Here is a 22,852-nt window from a genome sequence, read left to right on the forward strand (position 1 = left end):
CCCGACGACTAACTAGTTCATTCGGCCGGACCACGCGACTCCGCAATAATATTATATTATTACACTCTCGGCAGAAGCGCTGATGCTGTGCGCGCGACCACAGACACGCAGAAACCGGTCACAGCTCATTCGGTGCGAATCCTTAGTGCGACCGCAAAAGTTCGCGAACACCGTAGTCGTTCATCGCGGCCCGCCGTCCGACCGCGTGAACCGTGTTCGATATATTCGTCTTGCCTTTTATTATTTATTACTGCAAACTAACTACCGAAAGTTTTTTTTCTGTCGTCGCGATCATGGGCGCCGGCGAAGAACAACCGCGGTCCCCGATGGACCGCATGCAGAGCACAGTCTCGTTCGCGGCGATGACGATCGACCACAACCGCGGTAACCGCAGCGACGACGAAGACGACGACAACCACTCGTCTGCCTGCAGCACCGACGAAGTGCAGCCGGACGAGGAAGAGATGCCGCTGGTCGAAGCGCCCAGGACGAGGGTGTTCAGCGTGTCCGCCGACAGGCCGATCACCAGGATCCCGACCCGGGTCGACATGAAGACGTTGACGCACAAGGCGAAGCGACCGGCCGTCGACATCGAATTCCACGACCTAACATACGCCGTCAACACGACAGCGGGTGAGTTGTTCACGAATAAAAGTCATTACACGTAGGCACCAGCACTAGGTATAATAGGAATGTTTATTAATATTAATATATTTATCGTCAACCATTGGCTGAACTGCAGAATTTTTGTAATGGTGATATTTTTGTTGTTGTTCATATAACCACTTTCAATTTGTTGTGTAATAATTTATCACAGCATACTCAATTTGAACAAAAAGTTCTAAAAATCCAAGAGGACAGATAACACAACTTTCCCCTCATCCGGGCGTCTATGCCTGTTGTACAGATGTAAATACCTAAATACTAATCCTTTAGAGCATGTAATTTAAACGTCACAATGTCACATTTACACAGTTTGAGAGATTAAAACGTCGAGTTCAATGAACGATCACTATAATACACTTTGTCCAGCGAGAGGATTCTGCTGATTCTGCACATCTCCATACGACAACTATCGAGACCGGTTCCACAATTGCAGTATGTCGTGTGGTTGTGCGCAAAAGAACCGTTTTCATTGGGCCACCGCGTTTTCTCTAGCTGGACAGAGTACAAACACATTCAACAAATCGTTAGTGAGCTGTGAGCTAATGGTCCCTTAAAAATGGTTTAACAGCCCATGATGTCCGTATAATTTTGGTGAACCATTAATTTAATCTCAAATTTTAGTCCAGCCAAGCCGCAAGAGTTTTAGTGACCTGCGTTTCCCGCATTCGAATAGGAATTAATATTTTTGCATGATGTCCATATAATTAGATTATCATCTATTGGTTCATTCAAATTTTGTATCGGTAATATTTGTGTGGATGCAACTGTTGAAAAATACCATCATCCTCATTTTAACGTTCTTAATTTACTACATCCTGGGATAATAGGCCCCTTCCTCATACATAATGTTGATCTGGTCCTTTACAGTTTACACGTAAACTATCGAGTCTGACATGTTATGTCTACGGCTCGTAAAATATGTCTCATTGTTGTTGTTGTTGTTTTTGTTGTTGTGTAGTCGTATATTATGTAATTTTTTTTTTTAACTCGTCTCGGAAGTGCAACGTCAATCGAAAACCACCAATAAATAATAACAATAATAATAATTTGTATATTATTATTATTATTATTATACTATATATCGGCCGCATTATAAGCGTCACGTTAGAAAAAAAAATTAGATAATTATTATTCAATAGAAATTTCTAACATGTTGGTGATCACGATAACAATATACCTACCAGAAATTTCAAACACTGGTGTCAACGAAATATCTATTGTTTGTTACATCACGTTAACGACATGACGTAGGTACAGGTTCATAATATAATAAAAACGAGGAATCGCCGTCGTACCTGTATCGCATAACCGTTAGAATATTTTAATTAGATACACATGTATTGATTGAGAGGTAGATACCTCGTTCCTATTTTGTATGTGGGGCATAAAAAAAAAAAAAGAATAAATAATAGATGTCACTTAAAATATGAATGTTATAAGGTAAGTCCCGTTATTACAGTTATTTACAAAATATTTTCGCAAAGTTACCGTTCAATACGAAAACGTACCTCAACCTTTATTATGTTAAGTATAAATATTAGATAGGTAATAACTAATAAGTATAATTACATTCGAATAAAATGCTATAGCAATTATTATAGGTATATCTAATAATTGAGCTAATTCTTACCAAAGTGAAACGAAATACGACTATTTAACATAACGTGAGTAAAATATGTAATAAGTCCATTATGATACTTCGTAAATAATTGACAGTTTTAAATGTTTTCATAAATTCAACGTTTAAATATTAGATAGTGATGACCTCCTGTGATTTCCTATAGTACAACAATTAATATGGAAATTTCACATTTATTATTATTTATTAGTATTCTTCAATCGAAATTAGTTAAACAATAACTATTTAATATTTTACACAATATGATTCAATTTTATGTACCAAACATGCTTTTCTCTTAAAGAAAACGATTAGGGTTTTAGAATGAAGTACCTATAACATATTATTATGAAGATTTATCGTCGATTAACAATAATTACCTAAATGACAACATTAACGTGTCCACTATATTATTATAATATTCAAAACAATGTAAATAAATATTTAAAATCATAATAATAAACTTTTTCGGTTGAAAATTGATTAAAATTCTAATATGAGCAAGTTTCACTTAGCAAAACAAATTATTAAACTGAACTTGAACAAACCAAGTGCACCTATAATTATCACAAATCATTAAAAAATAAACTATAAACGTTCCAAATATTATTTGTGTGTATTAGATTTACATGAAACAATTTATTTCTAAGTTAAATTACCGAACTATTTTAAAATTAAATTCAACATCGAGTGAATTTTTAAAAACTTGCATAATATTATTAATAAACAAACTATTAAGGATATTATTTTTTTTATTCATATCACAGCATTAACAACTAAATTTATTATAAAGTTTAATACGAAAATAAATAATATGAATTAAATGTCATCCCACACTAAATATGGTTTGAATACCATCAGTAAAGTTTATTCATAAAATTATAAAATGTTGGTGGTGTTTAAATTATGGCAATTAAGTGTTCTGTTTTAAACAGGCTTGTCCTTTATTTTAGCTTTAAGCTCTATTGTAATGACGAACTTTTTTTCAAATGCTTTTTGTCCTTTTTTATGTCAATTCAAATTATTCCGTATTCATTCCTATAAATATTAAATGTATTAATATACAATATAAATTATACTATTATAGTTAGTAATTAGTATTAAACTTATGTATTTTATATACATATTTAATTTTGTTTTTGAATTTGAATTTGTTGACAAAAATATTAAGTATTGATGATGGCACTATAATAGTGATAGCGATTATGTTCATGAAAAATAATAACCACGAAAATCAATATTGATGAATTTACGTATATTATTATATTATAAAATAAAGCATGCTTCAAGAGTACAATGTTTTGTACGTTTTAAAAAAAACTAAAAAAAAAACAAAAAAAACTATAATAATATACAATATAATTTAGAAATATAATGAAAATTATTTTTTTATTGTTATCATGATATATAATGGTCATCCTAGTTTAAATATATATTTTCTATTACTCTATCGCAACAATGAATTATTACAAAACAAAGTAAGTCAACCTCTAAATTTAAATGAAATATCAAATACGAGTAGTATTCACTCTTTTTATTTTTTGATATAACACTTTTTCACATTTTTGTTACATGTGTAATGTGCTTAATGAACATAATAAGTCCATGTATACATTTAAAAAAATATTTAACTTGTAAAATACATTCATGATTTTCATACATTTTAATCAGGTAAAACAATTTACGCACTTCTAATGTATACGTTTTAATATTACAACCTTTATGATCTGTTTAGATCTCGGGTACACTCATCATGACGTGTGCTAATAAATAATAATATTATGATGACGATATTCATAGCTGACCCATGTATGTTGAATATTATTACCATTGTTTAAAAATCAACTGACAACAATAGCATTAGGCATTTTCTCAATTTTTTTTTGAATACAAAAATGTATTCATCATATATCTTTTAGTTTAGTATTTGTTAGGCAATCATCATTATATTGATCGCGATTCGCGATCAAAGAATGATCTTCTAATATTAATATTCACTAAAAATCAAAGTTTATAAAAAAAGTTTCAAAAATTTAAAACATAAGTACTCTTCAATTGCTTAAATTTGATATTTTCTGTTTTATTCGTCTGACAGCAGGGTTTATTTTCTAACCAATATACGTACATTTAGGATATAGTAGTATCAACTATTTCATACATACTAAAATAACCATCAAAATATTTACATTGTTTTTCATATTTTTAGTATTATACATTTTATTTTTAGGAATTGCATTTTATGTTTTTTTGCAATATTTTTCATCACAAAATTATATACGGTATATAAATGTGACTAAGTACCTAATAAAACAAAACATGAATGGAATCTATAGGTAAAATTATTCTTTATTTATAATATTGTTATTTTCGTTATTTTTTGGTATATTTTTAGATAAAAGATTTTATAGACCACCATTTAATGTTCTTATATTGATATTTTAATATTCTAATATACCAACTATGGATGAGGAATATTTTAAGTATATCAAAATTAAAATGTTGTTAAAAACCCTATAAGTACATAAAATTTGAATTGTTGTTGAAAGTTTATAACATTGTCTTATTATAATCTAATCTGCAATTAGCGATTAGCTATTCCACTTATAATTTCGAAAAATATAAAATCCAAATATTTAAATTCCTTAATTAATTCCAAGTTATTATTAAATGGGTGATGAGTGGATCGTATATTATAGCTAGTTTATAGCCATTATAAGATAGTATCATTGTAATAACATAAGCACGTTTTGTAAGAATCAAAAATGTCCTTGAACAATTTTTCCTTAATAATAACTTTAATAAGAATCCATATTATTATTTTTCTGTAGAAAAATAATTAATAACAATTTTTTTAAATCTACCTATTTGCTACTAAAAAAATTGGTACACTGTATTGTATAATATGTAGATCTATATATAATGTATAGATTATAGATACAAAATAATGGTTTGTGAGGTTTGCGATCTTTATAATAGCTAGGTATGTTACATGACATTTTTAAAGTCGTAATTAATCGGTTTAAGTAAAATAGGTAGGATTTCTAAAATAAATTTAGTGATTTGAAATGCATTTATCAAACCTATATTATTGGTAACTAACAATAATAATTGAAATAAATACAGTTTAAATTACCTATAGATACTATGTACGAATGTATCTACTATCTATAGTCACAAATTTAAATCCAACATAGACTTGAAAAAAATCGTTAAAAATAACAATCACAGAACCAGTTTAATAGTTATAATAGCTATAATAATATCAAAATAAATATAAATAAAAAAATGTCATGTCAGTTAACTGATATGTATCTTTGAAAATATGGGAACGAGTTTTACAAATAATTTGCAATTATTCCTTGCTAATTACATATTAATATTCAATAATGCACTTTTATTAACTATAGGCTAATTAATATTTTGTATTTATAAAAATCGATTAATTATCGTTTTCATGCGAATTTATATAGTAGGCAATACCTTTATTGTGTATTTATAAGTATCCCCTTAGTATAAGTACTATATAATTATATAATGCTATTACCTAACGATTTTTATTTTTAGTTCATAAGTTATTACAAAAAAAATCAATACTCATATATTCAATTAAAATTGCTAGAATGTATTTTTTTTTCATTGATAGTCGATGTGCAAATTTACTTGGTTAAAAAAAACACTTGATTTCTGTAAACCAGTTTTCTAGCGCCCTCGACCTTGGATTTATACTGGAACGATACAATATCACTCTAATCGTCTTCAAGTTTATACTTTTTACATTTAATATGTGTGATTATTTTTTTCTGTTTTGTAAGGCCTAAAATTATAAAATATTATATTATAAATTATTGTTTAAGTATAGATGTACCTACATTTTTAATTTAGCGAAATATTAATTTTTATTAATTTTTATAGACTATTGTCCTATCGACATACCTACATACAAACATTCAAATGAAAAATATTACAAATTTTTATAAGGAACACCTAATTTAAATTTTAAGTAAATATCATTTTACACCATATTATTAAATTTAAGCCTTCAGAATTAAAACGGAAATTCGAAAGTTTCAAGATAATAATTAATACCTAGATTTTATTATCATGTTAAAAACATATTTAATTATATTTTTATCATTATCATTATTATTATGCTAACCTAACATATACCTTTATGGCTTTATGTTACTACTCATCATCATTGAGTTGTATGATTGTTCCCATAATTTCATTAACTCGGTAGGATTTATTATTTTATGTCAATAATATTACCTTAAATGGTTAAGTATAAAACACAGAATTATATTTCTCAAGTTAAACAGGAAAATGTGAAAATAATGATTTTTATTATTGACATACAAAGTAGGTATTTGAAAAATTACCATGATATTAACAAATGATTGTACCTAGTGAATTGTGAATATAACCACAAAAATAATAAATTAGACATCAAATGTTCATATTTAAATTTATGTTTTTTGTAACATTAAAAACATATTTTAAAGAATTAATATTTTAACTTTAAAATAAAATTGTATCATACTGACCCTGATCAAAATACTGTTACGTTAAGAAAATATTATATTGATTTTAAAATCATATTGAAAATATATTCCTACCAATTTTATAATATTAAATTATGATCCATCAATTTTTTTCTGGTTCGTTACTAACAGTACACCTATACTTTTTTCATTATTTAAGGCTTATATATAAAATAAATTTAGTTTATTATAGAGGAAGTATAATTGTGCAAGGCAATAAATTTAATATCGAAAACAAATAATCAAGTTATTTGAGTTAGTTACAAAATATTAAACTTTTATATATATATTTTTTGTCAATGCCTTCCAAATTGCCATATTTTTTTATATCTCTGAAAATCGCATTACATACTAAAGGAATGATCAAAAGTCTATTTAATCTTTTATCATATTTTATGAACTATTATTTTAATAATATAATTAATACATTTAATAAATAATAACATAACGTTGTATCATTTTTTTTTTTTTTTATTGATCATTTACAACTTCGACACCAAAGGCCATCAGTTGTTTTATTTTTTACATTACGTTTGCTTACATGTTTAGATTTGGTTGTATCATTATTTTGTTTATAACATTATGTATTAAATTATGTTTGAATAATAGTACGAATATACTCAGGAAATCGATTTCTTTTAAAATGTAATTTTATTAACTGCCTATGTTATTTGACAGAATAATAATAAATTATAGATCTATAAATTAAAATTGTCCAAAACAGGTTTATGGTTAAATAACTAAAAAAGGTGTATCCACATTGCGAAAAACAACTATATTGGCGTTAGACCTTCGTGAGTTACTATAAAGTCCATGGATAGGACATTTTTATTTTTAATGTGTATGTAAAATAATGTTTACAAAAGTATTCTAGACTTTAAAAAATATTTTTAGTGGATGTATTATAAACAAAAAACCTTGTACTGAAATGCCAGGTCAAGGGGTAGCAAATGTAAATACCTACTGTCTACTGCTATCTATCAAAACATTATTCTGTATTTATAACAATGATACGTAGAATTGTTATAGTCTCTTAGAACAATATAATATTAAAATGTCAATAATATACACTGAGTTTTTGACATTGAATTTTTTATATTTTACATGACATATATTTTTGTTGATATGAATTATGCATAAATAGTTAGACGAGTTATTGTTGTTAAATATAGTGAGAATGTAACTATTTCAAAAATATCATGTAATTCTTTTTCCTTTGAATGATAATTTGATACTCTTTACTATACAGGATTTTCCCCAATTTATAACGTCTCATATCATATAATATGTGACATTTTAGAGCACAAATTCCCAGGGAAAATAAAAATTCACATAATGGTTGGTAATACTCCTGCAATAGACAATAGGTACATATTTAGTTCTGCAGCTTGGTCTTAATTAAAATATGAATATTTTGAAATAATAAGTGTTTTATATTTAAAAAATCACCCTCGACGATTTTATAATATTTAAAATAATTAAACCGTGTTTGTTTAGCATAATTTTTTACTAACTCCATTTTATAGGACAAAGAACAATACTGAAAGGCATAAACGGTTTCTTTCGTTCGGGACATTTGACCGCCATTATGGGCCCTTCCGGTGCTGGGAAGAGTTCGCTGATGAACATACTCGCTGGATACGTGTAAGTTTCCTGTTTGCATTGAGATCTATATTTAATATGTGGGTTGTTCATCTGATACCAACATCTGTAGGTCATCAATCGTTCGTTCGTTTCCTAAAGAAAAAAATAATCCTATATTATAATATGATCGTATTGAACGTTCACATTGCCTGACCAAGGACCAACCAATAACCGATAGAGCCGTTTATTATTGGATTGCATATATTATAAGTACTTGATTAGAAATTTAACATTATTTATAAGCTGAAATCAATTTTATTTTGGTCCAGTTTTTTATTTCCTGATTGAATTTTTTTTTTAACCATAAAAAAGTAGCGAGTTATATAGTCATATTGAACCTCAAGAAACATGGAAAATTCACAGTTTAATACAGTAGATGCTATTATTATAACTATTTTTTGTTAAGATTTTAAGAACTAATAAAGATATTTTTTATCTTCTTGTTGAGTACTAAGAAAATTTTAAAACATCCGTTTGGTCAACCAGCCTTGACCAAATCCAATGCCTATAAATACGAATTTGGATTGATAAAGCTAATATTCATGATTAAAATTAATCCTGTCGAACACGTTTCTTAAAGTCATAATAAGAATATAAATAGGACCAACAATATTATATGCCCTACAAATCTATGAAATATACCTTTAAAATATCCCATAATATATTACCCATAATAAGGTATATGAGCGAAACAAATTAATATTATGTAAGTAATTCCTGAGTCTTTAAGATCCTAAATATTATATTGCAAAATATACAAAATACAGCCTGAAAATTCAAAAATATCATAATATACAAAATACAATTTTAATAAGCATCATTAGGTTATGAAACAAATTTTGGTATTAACTATAGATATTTTTTTGACCAACCAATAAAAATATGCAAATGCATACAAGTGATGGCCCTAATTATAAATTACCAAAAACTCAAGAGATACGATACTCTCGAACATCATTGATTTTAATACTTTATACTAACTAATAACTTTATACAAAATATTTATCAATTAAAAAAAAATTATAAAATATCAATTTTAAGTCAGTTTCGTATAATCATTCACAAAGTTTAATATAAATAATTGTTTTACTATTACTATAGGAGAAGTGATATCAAAGGACAAATTCTTACAAATGGTCATCCCAGGAATATGCAACTTTTCAAAAAACTTTCCAGTTACATAATGCAAGAAGATCTGCTCCAACCTAGACTAACAGTTCTAGAATCATTGAGTTACGCAGCTCGATTAAAAATTGGTAGTGAATTATCGAGAGAAGACAAAAATAAAGCTGTAAGTAAATAATATTATTAATTTATTGCTCATATATAATAATAATTTTTTTTATATATATAAATTTATTAAAGCTTCGACATCAAAGGCCTTTAGCCTGCATTAAATTAATATAAATAAATGAACATTATAATTATTACAAGTATTTACATGTGTTTACAATTTATGACTTATGTTTATGCTATGGAAGAATGCATTGATTGCGTCCGTGTTGTCTTCATTGAGTGCATGATGTGAGTGAGGTGGGGTTTTTGAGGATCTTGCGGGCTTCCGTGTATTTGGTGCAATTAATGATGATATGTTCTAGTGTTCGTGTCTCATTGCAAGTATCGCATACTGGGGCTGGTTCTTTTCTTATGAGATAAGCATGAGTTAAATGTGAGTGGCCTATTTTAGCTCTAGTGATATTTACTTCATCTCTTCGTTTAGTGTTGGGAGGATATTTTAATTTTTTAATAGATAATTTTACGTTTCTCAGTTTGTTAGAGAGGGATAGGTTAGACCAGAATTTTTGCCATTCTTCCATTAATTTATGATGTATAATGTTGAAATTTTCGGATAAGGTTAATGTGTTTATCTTTGTGGAGGAAGGAGATGTGGTGGCTTCATAGGCTATAGAGTCAGCTTTCTCATTTCCGGGTATCCCAATGTGAGAGGGGACCCACATGAAGCTTGTTGGTCTATTTATTTCAGATATTAGTTTCTGGATATGTTGGACGAGCTCGTTTTTTGAATAGGGGTTTGATATTGATGAGAGGGCGCTCAGAGAGTCACTGATGATAATGCTGCAATTTTCCGGGTTTGAAGATAAGACAATTTTTAATGTTTCATAAATAGCGTAAGTTTCGGCTGTATATAATATACTGGTGGAAGGCGGTAGTTGGAAAAGATTATTTTCCTGGTTTGAGATGACGGAGAAACCCACACCATTTGTATTTTTAAAGGTATCGGTGTAAATTTGGGTGTTGGGTGTATTCCGGGAATTGTTGGTGTATTATTTCCAGAAACTGGTTTCGTATAATTAAATTGTCAGTGTTTTGTTTGCAGTATTCAGTCAGTTTGGTGTTGATGATTGGCGACCAGAGCCAGGGAGGGTGAGACGGTTGAATTTTATTTAGTGTTTGTGCTTGGAAGGATAGGTTTTCACTAATAGTTTTAAAGTTTTCAAATAATGTTCTTCTAGAGGCTGATAGATTAGGGCGTAATGGGTTGTGAAGAATATGGTTGGTGATGTGATCAGACAGATTTTTAATTTTAGTTACATATTTTAAGATATGTTTTTGGCGTAATAATAATTTACTAACGGTATATTATTATTGATATACCTAGTTAATACATTATAATTTTTTTAATGAAAATGAGATAATGAAATATTAAAATGCAATCACATCATTATAATACAGCACATTTTTTTTTAAATTAAGTTATGCACGATAAACAAATGTAAACGTTTATAAAAACATAAATAAAATCATTTCCGCTGTAAAAATAATTACATAATGTAATCAATATAAATTCCATGATCATTTTCAATTTAATAGATAAATGTAGGTATATTATACTTGAAAACAAAACCTAACACATTTTTATTTTTTGTATATAATATATGTAATATAAATTAATAATTATTGATCAAATACAAACTTACGATTAAAATTTAAAAACAATATATTAATTTTTTAATCAAATTACTCACCTATAATAAAACATACAATGTCGAAATGAAAATGAAAACGATTGCCTATATTTGTTCAATCCTCATTATGGTGTTGATTGTTTTCTCAAGTGTGAAAAAACTAATACCTCTAATACAGGTACGTTACACGATTCATGTGTACCTTTTCTTCGATCATTAACAATTATTGCTTATCATATCATTATCATAGGTGGTTGTAAAAGTGTTATCTTATTTTACCAAGGAAAAGCTCAATATACATATTATTATAATATTATGTGTACACACATTTGCCATTTGGAGTAAATATTCGCAAACAACTGTGTGTAAGATACCCGTTTTCGATCTAAGGACATAACCTATAACTATTGCCTTGACCCATGCTGTATATATCGTAATATAATACATGGATAAAATTATCAAACGTGTTATTTATATAGCAAATAATGTTAAACCTGTGGATCATAAAATTAACATATATCTAGGTAATATTACCACCAAAATCCGGATAAAAATTTGTTTGTAAGATTTAATAAAACCTATGATCATACCTATTCAAAATTATCACAGACATTTTTAAGTATGCCCACCGCGTTGATACGTAAAATATGTATTTAATTAAAGAGCTAAAGTTATATAAGGTTACTTGGGTAGTACAAGGAAAAAAAAATATGATTTAAAACTGAAAATGGACGCTGCAGAATTTAGCATCTCGATAATACGTAGTAGATAATTATGATAATGCGTTTATATGTTTAAAAAAATGCTTGATACAAAATAATTTTGTTTTCTCAATGTGTCGATATAATTCATGAGTCATGACACACACCAGAGTAAGTACTTTGTAAACACAATCACGTGCAGCTTGCTGGTCGAAATAATTAGTTTACCGGGAAATAAGTAGGTGATACATCCTAAATTCTACCCGGACATAAGAATTTTAAGACACGTGAATCAGGTGGCAACTATTCATCAGATGATCATATAATAATTTGAATATAATGTTATGTTTTGATTTTTTAGCAAAATGTTTATAATTCATCGATTTGTTATTTTAATTTGATTTAACTAATCGATTTATTTTAAAACGAAATTAGTTGTTTATGATAAAATACGGTCACCAAAATACAACAATAAATTAAGATACAGTAGGTACCTACGTTAATATTTTTATATGTTAATGAGACTTGCAAGTTGCAAAATATATTAAAATTAGTATACAAATTACCATCTATAAATACACTTATCTATATTCAGAAACTAAATAATAATTTATACTTTATAGTAGAGATAGTCTGAGATAGATACTAATAAAAACTATGTTAATTATATTTCAGTGAGTACTAAGAGAGTAATTAATGTCCATCATTTTAAGTAATCTATTTAATTTTTTTCTAAAAATTTTGTGCATTTCATCAGCAACTAATGGACAAGTTTATTTCATTTAATTTGTGTTAATTAAACTACTTGTGATGTTATTTTGAAATGGGCCTTGATAAATGTGTTATTACCATTTACCACACATTTGAAGTAGGTACCTGAGTAATTATTTTTTTTAAAGGTTTTCTTTAATAACATTTATATAATCGTCAATACTCTAATTAACTTAATAGTCTGGGACCTGGGTAATATTTTGTTTCAAATTCAAAAAATTATTATCATTAAAAAATTTCTAGCATTTAGTTGATTTAATTTTTATATTTTTGATTTTTAAAATACGTCTATTTCTTTTATTAATAATATGTACTATTTATCATTTTATTTACTATTATTGTTATTGTTATTGTTTATCAATATACATTTAATTTACAATGTACGTGAATTATTATATTTAATAATTTTATTAGGCTTTTGTTTTTAAATTTTAAATATTATTGTATGCTTTTTATCATTAGCCATATCAATTACAAGTTTATAACCTTAATTAAAATACATTTGATGGAGAGGAAAATCTAAGTAGAAATTCTGTTACCTAATGCATGTTTTGAAACATTCTTACTTCGTAATTTTCACTAAAAGAAACATTATTTAAATAATTAAAAAAGATATTATTTACTTAATAATATACTATACTTAATAGTTATATATTTTAAATAATAATGAACTAAGTAGTAAAGATTCAAAAGCAATTAAAAACCCGTAAAAAATGCAGATAGTTCTACGACATATTTTTGCAAAAATGTTAAAAATTAATACATTTATTTTAATTTTTAATAAATTCTTGGTACTTACAACGTATCTATAGAATATTTTTACCCCGAAAAATTCAATTTATCTATATATTTTTAATAGACATTCAGACACCACAGGTTACCTCTTACCCACAACTATAATATTATAAATAGATGAACAAACAAAATAATATAAGTAACAAACTAATGATAATTACCGGTTTTTCCCGCAGACCCATCACTGAAAAAAAATATTACAACATAAGATCAGAAGAGCTCTCCGTAAATAACGACAACTATTAACTTCTGTTGGTGTTTCATAGTATGACGTGACGTTACTTATAACTATTTATTCACAATTTAAGTTAATATTTTATAACGTAATATTGGCATTACCTTCAGAATATTTCCGTTCAAAAAGAACTTATAAAAACAAGATTAAAATTATTTATATTTTTAAACAATACAATTATGTTATATTTTACAATCACATGAAATAGGTAAATATTTAAGATAATAATAATTTTCAAAGTGCAATATCGAACGTCGTTTACATTTTTCCGAGTTACATACTCACGGATTTTCGTAGAAAATTGTTCTAGAACCTACCAACTATATTATGTATATGAACATTAAATATGATGTCATACAGGGAAACTATAAGCAATTTATTCAATATTCAATTATTTCAACTATTTCAACTTAATGCTTCATGATTATAATGCATACTAAATTTAATGGGTTTTAATGGTTTTTATACCTATAATATTGGTGCACCAAGTCATAATTCACTACCTAATTATTTATCGAAAAGTGGAATCTCTATAACAAGTGGTCATCACAACCGCACATTTTCAAAAAAAAAAAATGTCGTCTTCAAATTCACAAATTTCCATATAATATCAGTTATTACCACACAGTTTTCCTTAAATTACACCATTCAATACCACGCACAGTTATATGTATCAATAACACATACATTTATCTAAGATACGACAAGGCATCGAAGCAGACCAATACCAAAGGTCGATAAATAGGGCATGCGCTCTAAGATGCAAAATATTTTAATGTGTAGGTAGATTTAATATATTTTGATAGAGGTGGTAAAAAATACAGTTGACTCTCGATAATTCAAACCTTCAATAATTAAAAACCTTTGGTAATTCAAAGTAAATGCTCGGTCCCGTGAAAATCACACGGAAATACGATTAAAAGCAATAAATTTGATTACACTAGGTAATTCGAGATCAAATTTTGGAAAAACTGGACACTTGACAATTTGAAGTATCATCCGTTCAACGCTCGGTAATTCAAAGTATAATCAATAAATTAAAAAAATTATGAAACCAAATTCGATGAATTATTACAGATTTTTTCAAAAAATAATAATCTTTTGCTATAGTAATTTAATTTACATAGTATAATATTATTAGGTTTATCATTTTATTATATTATCAATAAGTTTGATGGCCCTGTATGTCAGTAACACTTTATAATAATAATAAAAAAAAAGGTATATAATTTAATTTACAATTTAAAAACAATATATAAATCTAATATGTACCACCTGATTTTCTGAAATAACTAATAGTTATGTGCAAAACTAAAAAAAAAAATAAACATTTTTTTGTTAACCGTCAGTAATTAGAATTTATGTTTTTGCTCTCTCGTTACTTTGAACTACTCAACAATTTGAACTCTCGTTAATATTCCAAGTTTTTCAACAGTCCCGTCAACTTCGAATTATCGAGAGTCGACTGTAGTATTGTCTTGAAACGTCAATGTATGTAACACAGCACTGCTGGTAGGTGTTCCTATATTTATAAGACTTGTCTTGTTAGAAATTGTTAATTAATTAACAGCATTGCAAATAATACAATTTTAAAAAATAACCCGATTAAATTCCTAAATATTTTACGGCTTCAGACATTTATTAGAGAAACAGTATAATGATTTCATCCGAATTCTGTGTTATTTAATATTTTAAAAACCTTGTGTTTCCTCGATGCAAATAAAACCACATTTTAAATTTTGTATTACTTTAATTGGAATGCGGATATTAGCATTTTGACAGTATATTAAACGTTTACGATGTTGGATAACACGCAGGAAGTAACCTCGATAGGGATTTAGGTATAATACACTAAACGTGCACTTACATAAGCAGTTATCGTCAATTAGATACAATATAATATATTATCTTGCCATTGATTTTCTTATTTATAAATCTTGACAACTAATTAAAGTTTAGATGAATAAATATAATATATATTTATGTATTAGGTACCTATAGGTAAAACCGTTAAGATTTAGTTAGGAGCAAATAGGGATAAATAATACATTTTTTACTTTTTTGTAAGCTATACTCATAACATTAATAAAGCAAGGTCTCTTGCTATAATTTCAGTATAGTGAACAATTATAATAATATTGTAACTAGTTAAATAATCACAAATTACAATAAAGTAAAAGTGGATAAATTAAAAATAAACAGGTAATTAATTTTGTCCTACAGGTGAACGAGGTGCTGGAACTCTTAGGGGTATCGGTGTGTCGGAACACGTATGTGGAGAAATTATCCGGAGGTCAGCGCAAACGTCTATCCGTGGCCTTAGAATTGGTCAACAATCCACCGGTGATATTTCTAGACGAGCCCACTACGTGAGTATTAATCACAAATCATATTAATATTATAACTGTGCAAATAATAATCTCAGATGTCCATTCTATATACCGCGGTCGTGAGTTTTTAAATATTTTTACACAAGACTATGTCATATGAATTGGACGTTAATCGGTGCAAAATATAGTAACATAAGTTCGACGAGTTGCAGGTCTCCCGATCAAGTCGGGGGTTCGTGCCAAATTCCAACTATAACCCACTTATTATCAGCTATTATATGCGCGATAGTGTGTCCGATCAACTTCAAGAGTTCGCAAAAATATAATATATGTCTGCGTGAAGATCGAATCCTTATTTGCATATTATTATGTACAGGATGACTAGAAAGTGTAGAGTCTACTTTTATACAACATTTTTGCAGTATACGGATACAGTCGTAATTATTGTAATAATATGTGACGAGTATATGCACGCATTTCCGCAGTATATCTAATATACACAGAACACGTTTCAGACAGCTTTCTAGAGACAGTCAAATAAAATAATATAGGTATTACCTGCATGTAACATTTTCATTACACACTAATGCATAGATATATATATTCAAACGACTACAAAAACAAGTTTGATTGTCAAGGTTGAATATCAAAACATATCGTGTGTACCTCCCAAAAACAATAATAATAATGAAAAAAAAAATATATATATATACATGTAATTTTGAATCATACGATACAACATTATACTATTATTACTTTTCGTACGTATTTTAATATAGTGGGCTTGACATTGTGGCGATAAAGCAGTGCGTCACCCTGTTGGTCGATCTCGCCAAACAAGGAAGGACCGTGGTCTGCACCATACACCAGCCCAGCTCATCGTTATTCCATATGTTCGACCACGTGTACATGTTAGCCCGAGGCTCTTGTATTTACAACGGGTCACCCAAACAATTGGTGCCGTTCCTAGCACAAGTCGGACACGTCTGCAAGCCCACGCACAACCCAGCAGATTTTGGTATGGTGCCTGCTGTTAAATATTATTACGAAATTTTTAATTTTTATTTTAAATGTACGACTAGGATTTGTGTGCGCTAAACTATCACACGAATCACGCATATATGCCCCGAAAATTGTTAAATATGCTGTAAATATAATATTATATATAAGTACCCGTATGCAGATGAGTACAAATCCGAACCAGTGGCGCCACAAATTGGTCGGGTGGGTAAAATAATAAAGTATGCTTTCTAGCTAATCTTGCTGCTATAATTTTATCAAACAAGAATGTCATTAAATTATGTATATATATATGTAATTAGTTAAGCCTGTTTCTCTGTTATTTGAAGAGATAGGTGGGTCAATCAAACTATTTGAACTGCCAGTTTCAATATCACTATAGGTGCAACTGATCCGAACCCTAATCATTAAAAGTATCAGTCAAGCATTTACAAAATAAAACTCGTATATGATTAACATACGCGTGAATCAATAAATGCCAAAATACGTAAACACAATAACACGTGTCGAAATCTAATTCACGTGAATGATACTAATATTGATATCCACTAACAATTTATATTATTTATTATTATTTATTATTATATACATATATCAACAATAGTTATTAATTTTTTCAGAAATAACTGTTAACTTATGATTTCTAGAAGGTGGTGATGGTGGTGATCAAGTATTAGTATATTACATTAGGTGCCTATAATTCAACCAGTTATACTTTGTGTCACTCGTTATTAAAATAATCTAGTCTATATGTATATAGTGGCAAAGCTAGGATTATAAAAGAAGGAGAAGGGAGTTTAGTATAAATTAAACTAAATTTTTTACAGTTTCATGTATAAATAGTATAAAAAGTGGGTTAGGTATCAATATTTTGACTGTATTTATGGGCCCCTAAAAAATGTTTGTCCTCTGCTAGAAACTATCTTAATATCTTCACCCGGACTCGGTGACCACTGAAATGGATCAATCATTTAAGTACAGGTGAGAAAGAAGTCATAATGATGGATTCTATAAAATCAAAAGTAGTGCCTACTCTGATCGGGATTATATGAAGCATTTAACAAAAATTGCATGAGTTACAAACTTTAAACATAACATTACCTAAGAATTTACGCGACAAGAACAATAAGTTAATTGCCACGCAGTCTACGGCGTTCTTCGAAAACGGACAGTTGTTTCAATGACAAAACGTCTTGTCCTACGTCACAGATTTTTAAATATCCGACATTACCGACTTATACGTCATGCATTTGTACATTAGATACGCATTGAATCAAATTAAATGCCATAAACAAACCTCGAAGACAATAACTGGTTATTGTAGCCATAATACTATAATAATTCTAATGCCAGTATTATGATAGACATGTTTGTAGCTTAACGAGTTATCTCATATGCTGACATCAAAATAAAAATAATTAAAACGTCGTATACAGTTAAGGAAATATATTAATATATACAACTTACTACCAAATATTTTACATTTTACATTAAAACGAATTTTTTTATAGATTACCGCTATTCAACTTTTACCATTATCTGGCTGGGCACTTCGGGATAAAAATATGTATGTAACTCCTTGCAAATATAATATACAGCTCATGATATCGATAGAACATAGTTGAGCATACCTTTTTAGAAATACGATTGAGCATAGAATATTAATTTCTATCAGATGTTTCCACATTCGATCGAAATTTTGAAATGTATAATTAATATATTTGGGCTTATGCTAGGAAAACTGACAATGGAGCCTATAAACTGTACGATAAAATTTTTGGAGAAGGATGAAGAGAATAAAAGACATTTGTGTATGATGTTTATAGATTTAAATAATCTATAGTTTTATTCACCTCACCCTCACATCCTAGCAGTCGTTGGAGTATTGCTCAAAACAAAAACGAAAACTCTGATTAAAATGAATTAAATTGAATATAAGATGACCATCTGCCAAAGAAATTAAATTAAATGTAAATAAACTCTCTGCCAATATGAAATTACTATTCCAATTAAGATAAGTTGGAAGCAGATATCAAAAACTAAAAATGTTAGAATTTCAACTTCACGATAAGCAATAACCTAGCCTGATTATGTATTTATTATTGTTTTTGTTAACAGGCCAACAATACGTAGCATGGAGGTAATGATAAAATCGTGCTTTTTTTAATTCGTGCCATATTTGTATTTTTGTAATTATTTAAATTGATATTTTTTACAAAATATAATAGTTCAGAACCGTTTGACATAGCTCTTAGTAGTATTGCAGAATTTTTTATACTCAATTGAGAAGGTTTACTTTTTTATTATTCCTGTATACCTAAACATTTAAAACACCAATAAATGTTCTCAATTATGTCTTAAAAAAAGGCTTTATACTCAATCTTGTGATAGCACATAATATCGGGCATGTAGTACTCAGTAGTGAATACAAAACTTTTGTACATGATGGGAGGAGAGGGGATCAGTGAAAGAAACCTTAGCCTATGTACAAAAATTGATATTTTAAGGTTTATAATTCCCAAATATTGTAATCTTTTTTTTTGTTGATAAACTGTTAATAACACAATCCAGTTAAGTTTTCCATTAGTAGTAACTATACCTGATTTAAATAAGGAGAGTTAATTTATGATTATTAATGCAGTTATAATATAGTCATATTTGACTCAACTATACGCAATGATTAAAATGTACTGACTAAGAACGAATAATTTAAAAAATATCCCAGATGCCATTATTGTAACACTGTTGATTACATCAGATGACTGAGAACCGTTACAGCCTTGGAGTAAATCGAACAAATTTGGAATTTTTAAATCCTACGACTTACGTTATGATATAAATGGCCTTGTAGTTCATCTACTAGTTTTTCCTTTACGACTATTAGGTACCTAACTAATAAAAATATACAGAAATAAATATTATACATTTATTCTTTGAAAATGCCAACATTTATACAATTGACGACTCTGTGTACGACACTCCCTAGTCTAGTGCCTACATCTTTTGTTATTACAAGATCCAATCAAACCATTCCTGCCACAATTCACATTATTCAATTCTAAACCAATCAATGTATTGAATTTAGAATGAAGTGCGTTTTTGTTTTTGATAAGCAGAAATCTAAAATTTAATAAATTCATCGAAAATTCGAAAAAATTTAAAATATTTTGTGATTGAAAATGTATGAAATGTTCAATTTTTATAGTTAAGACTTTAAAATGTAAAACAATATTTTTCATAAGTAGTTCATACAATTCTCTTTTTTGTAATCAGTAGGCAATAGGTTAGACTTACTTTTAATTTTAAATAGATAAGAAACTGACTGGAGACATTGCGAGTCACCGTGTTTATAATATTGTTACGAATGGACAGTGAACTCCACTCAAATTTTTTTTTTTTGGACTCGATTATTTAAGAATCTATAAAATTCTTAAAATTTAAATAATTCTCAAGAAAATATTTAATGAAAATACAAATATAACGTCTTTATATTATCATTTTCATGATTAAAGACATAGTTTAAGATTTCTTCATCTCTGCAGCTCTGGAGCACAAATTAATTTAAAAATTAATTAAGGGTCGTGATTAATTTTATTGTTTATTTATCAGCTTAATTTGGCATTTGAATCCGATTGTTTTTAGAATATTTATAATAAAATAAACCATTTAATAATCGTTTACATTAATTTGTAAAAAAAAAAAGCTTAAAATTGTCTTATTTTCAAAGAAACAATATTATAAAGTTCGAGATTAAAATATCGAAAAACGGAGTTCTAAGCGGCCTATATAGAATTATATTACCCGTTATAGTTTATAGGTTAAGAAAAAAACTATACAATTTGGTTGATCCTTGGTATTATTCTTTTATAAATATATAATAATATTATTAACATTAGCATCGGGCCCTTTAAACACGACTGGCTAAACGTTTTATCTCTAAAGCGTTTTTTACTGTTCATACTTCACTACATGTGACAATAATAATTGTCTTATCAATTCTCTTTCTATTACAATATTATTTATTTATTTTTTATAAGATATAAATGCCTGCGAAGGTTTAAGACAGTAAAACAGTAAACTGTGTGTTTATGTTTGATACTATCCAGTGTAAGACAAAAGTATAACATAACAAAAATTAATTATTTCACAGTTTTCGAGGTATTAGACAACGATACAATAGTTGACCTAACGAGAGAAATTCAAAATGGAAAAGTAATATTATGTGACGATTTAGACGAAATGGAAAACGGAATGGCGACTTCCAAACTTTGTAAGTGTTGCCCAAACTCTAAACGAAACATTTTTTTTTATACATAACTTTTTGTTTAGGTCGTACCGACACGCTTATTACATTGCCACCAGTATTTGATGATGCGCCAAAAGTAGATCAATCCGAAGCGGAATACCCATCATCTTTCAGTACACAATTCTCTATACTGTTGGCAAGAAAAACCAAACAATTCTGTAGGAATTCCGTAAGTTGAAACATTTTAAGATCCTTAAGTGTTTTACCCATTTCTTACTTTGTTCTTGGAGTTGCCTATATAAAACCCCTTAAAACTCGTTAGTATTAATAACCATTATTTTGATCCTAGATTACTTTACCTATTTAATCCTATTTAATCTTTACCGTTTTCATGAAACCGTTTTTTAAACTGTTTGTGTGCAGACTGGACTGTGGATATCTTTTTTCCATCATACATTCTCAGCTTTGCTTCTTGGAAGCATTTACTATGGAATTGGATCAGATGGTAATCGACCATTTGAAAATTTCAAATTTTGTATCAGTGTAATTGTATTTTTTGTTTATACTCATGTTATGGGCCCAGTACTTACATGTAAGTACACAGCTTAATATTATTAATTATTTTATGATTGACGATTTTAATCATTCCATATTACAGTTCCGTCGGAAGTCAAGCTATTACGGCGAGAATACTTTAACCATTGGTATAGTCTCAAATCATACATCTTTGCATCCACAATTACATCATTACCAAGTATGGTAAGTAAATATTTTTAACAAACTTATTTTAAAATACTAATGTTTTAAAATATTAGTTTTATATTTCTAATTTACATTGGGATTTTGTATACTTCTTTTCAGATATTATTTGGATCGTTATTCCTTGTAATTGTATACTTTATGTCTGCACAACCAATAGAATGGATTAGATTCAGTCAGTTTATGGCGATAGGACTATTTACTGGTTACACGTCCGAAGGATTAGGCGTTCTCATCGGGTCATCTGTAAAAAATTCCGTAAGTAAAAATTATGAATATTTAACACATACTTATCATATGTACCTATAATTTATTGTTTCAAAATTATTATTTGAAAAAAGAAAAACCGAAATCGTATCAAATAGAATATCGCTTTTAACGATCTTTTGATATTAAAATGTCTATGATTTTTCTCATAATATAATATGATCAATAATCAATGTAAAATAACAATAAGGTATATTATAATGTTTGGTAATTACACTTTTTACGCATAAATCATTTTTCATCAGTCATCTTCTTAATATTTTACAGAAAAAAAGGGTGATTCTCATTAGGATAAAACTTATTTATTTTAATTACTACGGGAGTACGGGCCA

At 28.1% G+C, this 22,852-nt stretch overlaps 1 protein-coding gene and 1 pseudogene across 1 annotated transcript in view; one reads left to right on the top strand and one right to left on the bottom strand.

Annotated features, from left to right (window-relative positions):
* Positions 1-22,852, top strand: part of LOC107163461 (ATP-binding cassette sub-family G member 1-like) — a 25,058-nt gene continuing 2,206 nt past the window's right edge. Inside the window, exons 1-10 of the mRNA XM_015510913.2 lie at positions 1-633; positions 8,352-8,469; positions 9,571-9,760; positions 16,122-16,267; positions 17,008-17,246; positions 21,399-21,518; positions 21,578-21,723; positions 21,918-22,086; positions 22,153-22,253; positions 22,356-22,511. Coding sequence (XP_015366399.1) covers positions 294-633; positions 8,352-8,469; positions 9,571-9,760; positions 16,122-16,267; positions 17,008-17,246; positions 21,399-21,518; positions 21,578-21,723; positions 21,918-22,086; positions 22,153-22,253; positions 22,356-22,511 — 1,725 coding nt within the window. The 5' untranslated portion in view covers positions 1-293. The remainder of the gene's footprint in view (positions 634-8,351; positions 8,470-9,570; positions 9,761-16,121; positions 16,268-17,007; positions 17,247-21,398; positions 21,519-21,577; positions 21,724-21,917; positions 22,087-22,152; positions 22,254-22,355; positions 22,512-22,852) is intronic.
* LOC149056345 (uncharacterized) lies at positions 9,917-12,009 on the bottom strand (annotated as a pseudogene).

This window comes from Diuraphis noxia, unplaced genomic scaffold (genome assembly GCF_037042655.1).
Source record: "Diuraphis noxia isolate RWA-SAM2 unplaced genomic scaffold, SU_Dnox_SAM2 contig0004, whole genome shotgun sequence".
Taxonomy (NCBI): Eukaryota; Metazoa; Arthropoda; class Insecta; order Hemiptera; family Aphididae; genus Diuraphis; species Diuraphis noxia.